The 11,430-nt window shown below is 43.8% G+C and overlaps 1 protein-coding gene across 1 annotated transcript; it reads left to right on the forward strand.

Moving 5' to 3' along the window:
* The first annotated feature begins 3,145 nt into the window (after positions 1-3,145).
* Positions 3,146-9,321, forward strand: LOC131681084 (uncharacterized). Its single transcript, XM_058961791.1, has 2 exons — positions 3,146-9,171; positions 9,267-9,321. The coding sequence occupies exons 1-2, from the start codon at positions 3,146-3,148 to the stop codon at positions 9,319-9,321; spliced, it is 6,081 nt and encodes a 2,026-aa protein (XP_058817774.1).
* Positions 9,322-11,430: the final 2,109 nt, after the last annotated feature.

Below are 11,430 nucleotides of genomic sequence, written 5' to 3' on the forward strand. Positions count from 1 at the left end.
TCGAGTTGGGGTGGTCAGAGTGCGGTGGCACAGGCCCTGGGTAAATTTATCGATTCCGTTCCTCTGGCTACCGATGCAGAACGATAAAGTTGCCGGAGTAATTGGAATTTAAAGTGCTCCGCCCCAGGTGTGCTTTTCGTGGGAAATCTAATTGGTGAATTTGGCAGGTGGTTAGTTCTGCTGAAACCAGTGGATCACTCAATGGTAGGTTAGCCAAGCACTGACTGGCGGAGGAATTGGTTTCGATTGAAATAGATTTCGATGGAAAGTGAATAATTACACCGCAAACGTATTGAAATGGTGAAACTATTGCGTCAACAAATTGATTTGAAATTTCTGAAACCTAGCGGGAACTTTGTCCACGGATTTCAGCCGTGTCAATTTGATTAAATTAATTGCTTGCGATGATCCTATCCCAACAAAAAATGTTTTTAATTTCTGAAACTAACTCAATGAATAAATGAATCTACTTATTCATCAATTTGATCGCCTGATTACTACATTCATTATGACAGATAACTACCAACATACCAATCACTACAAATCTCAATCGACTTTGTCATATTACACGAATAGCAGCAACGGAAAATCTCAATTCCCAGGAAAAATTCCACATTCAAATTTCCACCATCCGTGAAACAACGAAACCGTGACAAATGAACAGTCCTTACGGTAATCAGTCATTGAGGTAGCTCCACACATTTGCACACATTTGTTCGGATATATGGCAAATTCGGGTTGAGTACGTATCTGATTTCCCGACACCAAGGTGTATTGCCCTCGAAACGATCAGCTACTTGACGTTGAAAAATTAGCATCTTTCCGGAGAAGATGAATTCAGGATTTGCATAGGGAAATAATAAATCCATCCTAGGCAGCTGCTGCCTTTCGATTCAGGTTGAAGATTTCCTCCTGCTGTAGTAGCACTGTAAAAGTGGCACCTGTTTCGATGGATCGAAAATCCTTTCCAACCGTTCGAAGATTGTACATCAGAAGTCACGTGTCTGCTGCGAGCTCGACGGTGTCATTTCCGGGCAATACGCCGATTGATTGGAAGCTTTGCTGCCATGGCTAAGGACGGTTTGATGAACTTTTTTTTTCTCATTGACTTTTACATTCATTTAAAATTCATTGGAACCACCCCACCAGGCAGAGGCCTAAGCTTTGGACAAAAAAAAACGTGAACAAAAAAAAGAGATCGAATATTTTCAGATAGACCGTACGTCGCCCGCTCCCGAGCAGCTCTTGAGGTATGAGACATGTGATTTAAAGCTGTGCGTTTTGGAATCCCACCCTTACCAGGCGAGGCAGTGAAAAGCGATAGGCCATAACCTCTTAATGGAATTCAGATCTCGTGCGGGGATTTTAATGAATAATAAATCCACCTTGACACTAATAGTATTCGGGACATATATGAGCAGGTATAGTCGAGCTGGATTGCCGGGATGGAGGAGTGCTGGATGGAATTTTGGAATGAATCTCTTAGCATTAGAAACGAGTTTTTTTAAGCGACCCTTTGTCGTGCCAGTTTTATTGAATTGTTAGCGAAAGCAATTGTTTTTTTTGCCGAGCGCGATAAATGAAGGGGGATTGTCGAGAATTTGGTAAAAAAATTTGCTGAACGAGTGATATGTTAATTGATTTACTTTCTTATTCCTTATTTCGGAATATTGTGTCATATTTTGTTTGTTGTTTATTGGCCTTCAATTTTTTTGATTATATGCAATACATTTAACAAAAGCAAGTTATTACATTGATCTTGGCAATTATTTCCATCATTTTGTATTCTCGAGTTACAAACATGGTTATTATCAGGAATCTGTAGTGACTGGCTCAAATGTCACATTCCCCATGTTGATCGGAGATTCGTGCCTTGCCGTGATTTGTCTTTTCATCGTTTCCTGGTGGGAAGGATTTGGGCAGTGGTAAGGTTAGGGATAAAGAAAATAATGACACAGAGGCAATAGACTATACGGAAGAGTTCTTCATTCCCAACGGAATAAAAGACACTTCCCAATGAGCGAATATATGACCACGCTCGAAGGGATATTGAGATATTGTCATTCAAATACTGCTTAAATTATAGCTCTTTAGCACAATGGGTTAGGAACAATAGCATATCCTTGAGTTTCAGCTTTCTGTTCATAAGTTAATCTATGTATGGAGAACCAAAAATCCAGATACGCAATTGCATTACTGCAGGACAATTGCAAATCATCAAATGATGTGAAGTTCTGTAATTCTGATTCACAACGATCACACGAATAATGCTCAGCACCCTGAATAATAGCCATGTGATAGTTGAGTTTACAATGTCCAGTCAGTGCCCTGACTAGAATACTGTAATTGATAATCGTTGATATATTCGGACTCACATTCGGCGGAAAATTTTTTGTACGCAAGTTTGCTACGCCAATGGTTGGTATGTTCGGATGCACCCCAAGAGCGAATCTTGTGCTTTATCCAATTTGTCAAAATTTCTAGAACCCGTTCTGTACCAACGAAGTCAGTCGCAGCGCCAGCTCTTGCCAATTCGTACACCCATTCTGTGACGACCCCTTGGTCAGCGCGACTCACTGTAAGGAACAATGCGCTGTTCGTAGCAACACGTCATGCCGAGAGGTAAATGACGTACTAACAAACTGTCACTACGAATGATGACTGGCGCAATTTTCGGAAACCATGAGTAATCTACTTGGCGACGAAGACGAATAGTGCATTAGTTGTTTTCCGCTAGAATTATACGGTTCATTATTTGTGAAGTTTCTTCAGCAGCAGAAATTGGCTTTCGGACGGATGTGCATTGAGTAATGTAAGATAGAAAACTTATATTCGTATCCCTTAAACTGCTAATAAAAGTTATACATATGTAGGTTGAGAGGTTAAGATTTGGAAGAAAGGAAGAACTAAGATAGTAAAGAAGGAAGAAGAAAACAGAAATAGACTAAACGTAAGTGAATTAATTATGTGAAATAGGGATGAAATCTAAAAGATGGTGAAATTTCAGGATTTTTTTAACGTGCAATAATATACGTTACTGAATTGGAAACCCGTTTCTTCTTCTACTCCGTTTCGTTGACCGGCGCGTCAACAATTTTAAAAAAATCGTTTATCCACGACACGGAGATCATTCGGAAGGTTCAAGATGCCACGGCGAGGTGAACAACAGCTAGAACTGGCCGCCCCAAACGATACAGCCACCAACCAACACTGCAAGTTGTGCACAAATGCGGACGATAGTCGCATGGTCCAGTGCGACAAGTGTGTTGATTGGTACCACTTCGTATGTGTGGGTGTTACCGAGGACGTTCAGCATCACGATTTTATCTGCCCTCCATGCGGAGCCGCCAAGGAAAAGGCTAATAAAAAGCGCAAGTCATCAAAGGCTTCATCGAAAGTCCCGTCACTAAGTACGAATGTGAATGTTCCATCGAGCATTCAAGTACCAGTACAAACGGCTCAATCAGCATCCGAAGCAGCGTTGCTAGACCGTTCCGCGTACATCGATACAACTACCGCGGTTACTACAAGTATTTTGACGACTGCTCCTGTTATCCCAACAACAGAATTAGGATTAGCAACTAATATTCCACACTACAAGTATGCCCCCACGGTCCCTCAAGCTCCAGTTGTATCGTGGAGTACCACCATACCCTCAGCCAACTCGTTTCCGCCTCTAGCGTATGGACAGTTTAACCAGATCCCAACGTCTAGTTTATCGTTGCCCTACCCAGTTCCACCACCCGCTCTGCCAAAGCCCTCGTGTGCAATTCTACCGCCAAATACGTGCGAGTCGAGCTACTATCCGGGAGTACTTGCAGCTCAAAATTTCGCAGTACCTTCCTGTGGCAATCAGCTGATTCCATCCCTGCATTATAGCACTCCTCTATCGTCTCGAAATGCGCCAATCACTACTTTGCCCAACAAGACAACCCAGAACACTGCAATCACGTTTATAGGAAATAAACCATCTGACACCAAGAAACAAGGTCGGGAGGAGATTCTCAGTCAGCGTTCCGTTGCAGCTAGTTCCAGAAAGTCTAAGAAGGATGAAAGGCTTCAATTGGAGCTGCAAATTCTTGACGAAGAAAGGAAGTTGCAGGAAGAAGAACAGGCGAAGAAACGTGAATACCTTCAAAAGAAACATACACTGTTGAGAGAGATGGCTAACGATTCGACGACGGATGACGAAAGTGAAGGATACGATGAAGATAAACAAGCACTAAATAATAAGGTGACCCAGTGGATACAAGAAGTGCCGCAAGCCGGAAACAATCCTATCCAGAATGACAGAGTGCAATCAACGCAACCCCCCTTGTATCGCAACCAGCTATTTAGTCAGTTTGTTCCCGAATTTCGACAGCTAAGAGTAGGCGAAGGCACCCAAATTCCATCGAGGATTGAGAACAGTGGAGCTAATATCGGTATGTTTAACCCAGCACGGCGTTCGACACCTCGACAAGCAGCACTGGTGGACGACGATGAAAATAACCTCTCACGTAGTCAAATAGCTGCACGCCAAGCAGTATCACGCGAACTTCCAACGTTCACTGGCATTCCTGAGGAGTGGCCATTATTCTACTCGACATTCATCACCACGACCAATATGTGTGGGTACACATCGGAAGAGAATCTCGTTCGCCTACAGAAATGCCTGAAGGGGAAAGCGTATGAGGCAATCAAATGCAGATTAATGCATCCTTCAAACGTCCCCGGAATCATCTCTACTTTGAAGATGCTGTACGGTAACCCCGATGTAATTGTACACAATTTAATTGCGAAAATAAAGTCCACTCCCCCACCGAGACCCGATAGATTAGACACACTTATCGAGTTTTCTCTAGCTGTCCAGAATCTTTGCGCCACAATAGAAGCCTGCCAGTTGGACGAATACTCTCACAACGTTGTACTTCTTCGTGAACTCGTTGAAAAGCTACCATCTTCGGTAAAAGTCGATTGGGCAAAGTATCGGCGAACGCTTTCACACGTCAACCTCACCATGTTTTCGGCATGGTTGTACGAGCTTGCGGAGACTGTTTGTCCTATTGTTTCGCTGTCAAGTATTGAGTCGAAAGTAAGTCGGGGCAAAAGGGATTCCGCTTACCTCAACGCACATATGGAAGACATGCATGATTATCAGAACAGGTCAGATCAAGCCGTCAAGTTCGCACCACGAAACTCGACATCGAAGGCCTGTGTGCTGTGCAAAGGCAGCTGTACTAGCATTGATAAGTGCACTCGATTTGCTGAATTCAGTTACAACTCGCGATGGGCAACTGTAAAAGAGTTTGGGTTGTGTAGAAAATGCCTAAAAAAACACAAGGCATCATGCAAATCTCAACAAGTTTGTGGAAAAAACGGATGCCAATTCAAACACCACCAATTACTCCACAATAACCAACGAGATAGCGCTACGTCGACCAGCGCGCCACCACGTCAGGCCCCAACAGCGGCAGTTACTCTACAGAGTACGATAGAACGAGAGTGTAACACACATCTGAAACAAAAGAACAAGATGCTGTTTCGTGTCGTTCCGGTCATTCTGTACGGAATCCACAAAGCCGTGAAAACCTTTGCATTTCTGGACGACGGATCGTCGCTTACGCTGATAGATGCCGCCGAGTTAAACCTAAATGGAATAGCAGAGCCTTTATGCCTTCGCTGGACAAGCACTCAAAGTCGCTCCGAGAACGATTCGGTACGACTGAGCATTGAAATATCGGGTACGGGGGAGAACCACAAGAAGTACCGCCTCCAAGAGGTACACACAGTCTCCAATCTCGACCTGTTTCATCAGTCCATCAATATGAAGGAGTTAGCAAAGGAGCATCCTTACCTGAGAGGCATTCCAGTTGAATCCTATCAGGATGCCCAACCACGTATTCTTATCGGTATGGACAACGCAAACTTGACACTTCCATTGAAAGGAAAGGAAGGAGGATGGTGTCAACCCATCGTCACAAAAACACGGTTGGGATGGATCATACACGGTGGAACTGAATCACAGGAAGAACTTGTAGGCTATCATAGTCCCCAAAGGTGTCTCTGTAGCGGAATAAATGATACTGTACTGCAGCAGACGGTGAACGAGTATTTCTCACTTGAAAACGTAGGAATTTTCAAACCAAAGCAGTCTCTTGCATCAACTGAGGACCAACGGGCTGCAGATATATTGAAGACTGTCAAACAAACCGAAAACGGACACTACGTTTCTCGGCTGCTCTGGAAGTATGATGAGTTCCACCTTCCGAATAGTAAACCTATGGCTTTACAGCGATTTCGTTGCCTAGAGTCGCGTCTGAAGAAAGATCCTGAGTTAGCAGCAATACTCCGAACGAAAATCGAAGAGTACCTGGAAAAGGGTTATGCCCGCAAGCTGATGGAGGCCGAATTAGCGGAAACGCGGCAACGGATATGGTATCTCCAGATCTTTCCGGTCTTCAATCCGAACAAGCCGGGGAAGGTGCGCATCGTTTGGGATGCAGCAGCTAAAACCAATGGTGTGTCATTAAATTCGATGATGTTAACTGGACCAGATCAACTAACATCCCTCCTATCGGTACTCATCCAGTTTCGAGAAATTCGGGTAGCGATTTGCGGTGATTTAAGAGAGATGTTCCACCAGGTAGGGATTTCGGAAGAGGATCAAAACTGCTTACGTTTTCTTTGGAGAGAAAACCCGTCGGATGCAGAACCCAGTACCTACGTAATGCAGGTAATGACGTTCGGGGCTTGTTGTTCTCCCAGTTGCGCCCAATACGTCAAAAACTTAAACGCTGAGAAGCATGGAGGGCAGTACCCGAAGGCAGCTAATGCAATCATCAAGAACCACTATGTGGACGATATGCTAACGAGTACGGAGTCAGAGGAAGAGGCGATCCAGTTAGCTCGTGAAGTACGACACGTCCACGCTCAGGGCGGATTCGAGATACGTAACTGGATATCGAACTCACCAGTGGTTCTCAACGCTTTGCAAAAGGAACGGATCGATAAGAAGAGCCTGAATCTAGGGTCTGAACTAGCTACGGAGAAGGTTCTTGGCTTGTGGTGGTGTACCGCAACGGATACGCTCACGTTCAAACTTTCACCGAAGCACGATGAGGATCTGTTATCGGGAAAACGTCGACCTACCAAGAGAGAAGTGTTGCGGACCTTGATGACCATCTTCGACCCTCTGGGATTGCTGTCGCACTTGTTAATCTTTCTCAAAATTCTACTGCAGGAGATATGGCGCTCAGGAGTTGGCTGGGACGACGAAATTCCTGATGCTCTTAATGAGAAATGGGAAAAATGGTTAAAGGTTCTTCCATCGGTACGGGATGTACGTGTACCGAGATGCTACCGACTGCTCGTGTCAAACGGTCCGGAAACAAATGTGCAGTTGCACACATTCGTCGATGCCAGTGAGGATGGTTACGCAGCCGTAGTGTATCTACGATTCCAGCAAGGCAACCGCATAGAGTGTTCAATCGTTGCGGCGAAATCACGGGTGGCCCCTCTAAAGTTTGTTTCGATACCGAGGCTTGAACTTCAAGCGGCGGTTACAGGAGCGCGGCTAGCGAATATGGTGACCAATAGTTTATCATTCAAGGTGAACGAACGGTACTTTTGGACTGACTCTCGTGACGTGCTGTGCTGGATCCGGTCCGATCACCGACGATATTCGCAGTTTGTCGCCTTTCGTGTCAGCGACATCTTGGAAACCAGCGAAATTGCGAACTGGAGGTGGGTCGGCACAAAGCAGAATGTGGCGGATGAAGCAACCAAGTGGCAACGTCTGCCGGATCTTGGAAATGACAGTCGATGGTTTAAGAGTCCGGAGTTTCTATGGCAAGAACGCGACAATTGGCCAGTTGAACCATTTACAACTGGAACTACTAAGGAAGAGATACGTTCCAACTTATTTCATCATAGAGTTGTCATGAAACCATGTATCAACGCAGAGTACTTCAGCAACTGGAAACGATTGGTTGGTACAGTAGGTTTCGTGTTTCGATTTCTGTGTAACTGTCGGAGCAAAGTAACGGGAATCCATCGTAAGCTCGGCCCCCTATCCAGCATGGAATTACAGCAAGCATCGAACTACCTCTTCAGAGAAGCGCAGAGAGAATCATTTCCAGAAGAAGTGGCCATTCTTTTAAATAGAAATGGTACAACAAAGGCGCTCCCTAAGCAGAGCGCAATATACACGATGAAACCATTCTTAGACGAGAATCAGTTGATGCGAATGTTTGGTAGAATTAGCAGGTGCGAGTATGCCACAATGGACGCGCAGAATCCTGTCGTTCTCCCGAAAGATCATCACATCACGAAGCTACTTGTTCGAGACTACCATGAACGTTTCCATCATTGTAATCATGAAACCGTGATTAACGAACTGCGACAGAAATTCAGGATACCGAAACTGCGAGTTGTATATCGAAACGTGAGGGCAAACTGTCAGAAATGCAAGAATCAGCGAGCAATTCCCCAGCCCCCTCCGATGGGCGATCTCCCAAAGGTTAGGCTGGCGGCCTTCTGCAGACCGTTCACGTTCGTAGGCGTGGATTACTTTGGCCCTATCATGGTAGCGCTAGGGCGAAGATCGGAAAAACGATGGGGCGTACTTGTGACATGCTTGACGACACGAGCAGTGTACATAGAGGTCGCACACACACTAAATGCGGACTCATGTGTTATGGCGATCAGGAATTTTATGGTCAGACGTGGCGTTCCGAATCAAATATTCAGCGACCGTGGCACGAATTTCACGGCAGCAAACAAGGAGCTCGGGGCGGCTCTGGCAGAGCTAGATCAGGATAAAATTGTGCAGGAAATTGTCAGTCCCAACACTGAATGGTGTTTTATTCCTCCAGCGTCTCCCCACATGGGTGGGTCGTGGGAAAGACTAATCCAATCTGTAAAGCGTAACCTAGAACAAATTCGCCCACGATGTTATCTCAGTGATGAAGTCCTTCGGAATCAGTTGATCGAGATAGAAGGCACAATTAACTCACGTCCACTAACACATGTACCGGCAGATGATCCAGATGCTCCTGTTCTCACGCCAAACCACTTTATTCTGGGTTCATCTAGTGGGCTTAAACCGGCTACTTTACTCGACGACAGTGCTCTGGCATTGAAACGTTCTTGGCGTAATTCACAGGTGGAGGCGAACATCTTTTGGCGTCGGTGGGTTCGCGATTACATGCCAGACCTCACAAGGCGCACAAAATGGTTCAGCGAGGTAAAAGCAATCGAGGTGGGAGACATTGTGGTCATTGTAGATCCAGACCATCCGCGGAACTGCTGGCCCAAGGGGCGGATCATCTCCGTGAATAGAGGCAAAGATGGCAAGGTGCGATCGGCGGCTGTCCAAACAGCGATCGGAGGTGTGTATGAACGTCCAGCGGTCAAGCTGGCAGTGCTTGATGTTCGACGCGATGAGCAGGTAAGCCACGACTGTGGCGTACCCGGGGGGAGTGTGACGACCCCTTGGTCAGCGCGACTCACTGTAAGGAACAATGCGCTGTTCGTAGCAACACGTCATGCCGAGAGGTAAATGACGTACTAACAAACTGTCACTACGAATGATGACTGGCGCAATTTTCGGAAACCATGAGTAATCTACTTGGCGACGAAGACGAATAGTGCATTAGTTGTTTTCCGCTAGAATTATACGGTTCATTATTTGTGAAGTTTCTTCAGCAGCAGAAATTGGCTTTCGGACGGATGTGCATTGAGTAATGTAAGATAGAAAACTTATATTCGTATCCCTTAAACTGCTAATAAAAGTTATACATATGTAGGTTGAGAGGTTAAGATTTGGAAGAAAGGAAGAACTAAGATAGTAAAGAAGGAAGAAGAAAACAGAAATAGACTAAACGTAAGTGAATTAATTATGTGAAATAGGGATGAAATCTAAAAGATGGTGAAATTTCAGGATTTTTTTAACGTGCAATAATATACGTTACTGAATTGGAAACCCGTTTCTTCTTCTACTCCGTTTCGTTGACCGGCGCGTCAACACATTCACTTCCAGTAATACCGGAATGACTAAATTCATTCACTTGAAATCGATACGCGAATACTAATTTCGATCTCAAATCTGTCGAACTTAGTGCTTTCAGGGCAGCCCACAGTGGCGGATTTACCTAAAAACCTGGCCAAAAGTCGAAAATGGTTTTGATTGACCTGGAAAGGTGCATACCATGTTTTTTTTGGGCGCAGATTACGATTTTGATGTCAGATTTTCAAAGTGGCGGATACAAAATGGCCGTCATTTTAAGTAAATTTTCATGAATGACTGATTTTAATGGTTCCAGTGTATGCTAATAAAGTTTATAATGTATCGAACTTTAAATGGTGTGTAGTTAAATGATAGAATTTGTTGATTTGCACACAATAAGATATTTGGGTGTCTAGATGATGTAGCTTTTATAAGAATTGATGTTATTAGTCATTTCAAACTATGTATTTTGAAATATTATGCAACATAGTTATAAAACTTTTTAACTCTCTGTACGATTATTATTCAATTGCTGTCCGATGCACATATTTCTCAAAGAACGAAAAATAGTATTTTTTTAAATTATAAAATATAAGCCGATTCTGCGACGAAATGCATGGAGTGAAAATTGACAACAAGTTTGCATGCAAATTGAACTAACTGAAAATGAATATGACAAAAATACGAAAACAAGTGAAATTCACTGAGATTCATAGTTTTATTGAAATTGTTAGACCAGACGAAAGTTCATTATTACGATGAAGCGTCAATTCAAAAGCATGCGTTATACTTGGTCAGTACATGCTTGTACTGCTTCCTGATATAGTTTTGAGCAACCACGTTTTGTTGTCATGCTTGCTGACATACTACGACTGACAACCTTCTCACAAACAAATTTACCAAGCCGGAGTGTACGCCAAAGTGAGATTTTTAGTCAAATCACGGCATGAGCATCCAGTATTCTTTTGCACTACTCTACTGATTTTCGCTCGTAGAATCCAGTCATATATTCCACCTCTAGATTTGTTTTGTTTTGCATGGTCAAACGTCATAGTTTTCAGATAACGTTAAACCATGGTATTCGCAATCGATTTTTGAAATTTGGAACCTGTGGCGATCACTTTTGTTGACCTCGTTGGTTTTCAATATGAGCGACCAAAATTATTCAAGTCTTTTGCGTTCCACTTTTGATAACTTTTGAAAATGTTTATAAATCTTAATGAAATTTTCACCACTAAATACACAATTCTTCCTGTTCAAAATGCAGCATTGTGCGACTCGCTATGACAATCGGAGGTGCAGCAGTAATTAAAAGTACGAGTCTAAATTTTAAACTGAAAATCTTATAATCCGTCTCCGTCTCCACTTATCCAAAGATTACTCAAAAACGGGCAAATTCGGGCAAGAATTCTAAAATTTTTCAAATAGAGAATCGTTCAAGG

This window comes from Topomyia yanbarensis, chromosome 2 (assembly GCF_030247195.1).
Source record: "Topomyia yanbarensis strain Yona2022 chromosome 2, ASM3024719v1, whole genome shotgun sequence".
In the NCBI taxonomy this organism is placed as follows: Eukaryota; Metazoa; Arthropoda; class Insecta; order Diptera; family Culicidae; genus Topomyia; species Topomyia yanbarensis.

Bases quoted from the DNA above. Each gene is read 5' to 3' on its own strand.
- LOC131681084 (XM_058961791.1), top strand. From the start codon at position 3,146: ATGCCACGGCGAGGTGAACAACAGCTAGAACTGGCCGCCCCAAACGAT. The intron at 9,172-9,266 runs GTGGGTTCGCGA...TGGTCATTGTAG, and splicing joins GCGAACATCTTTTGGCGTCG to ATCCAGACCATCCGCGGAAC.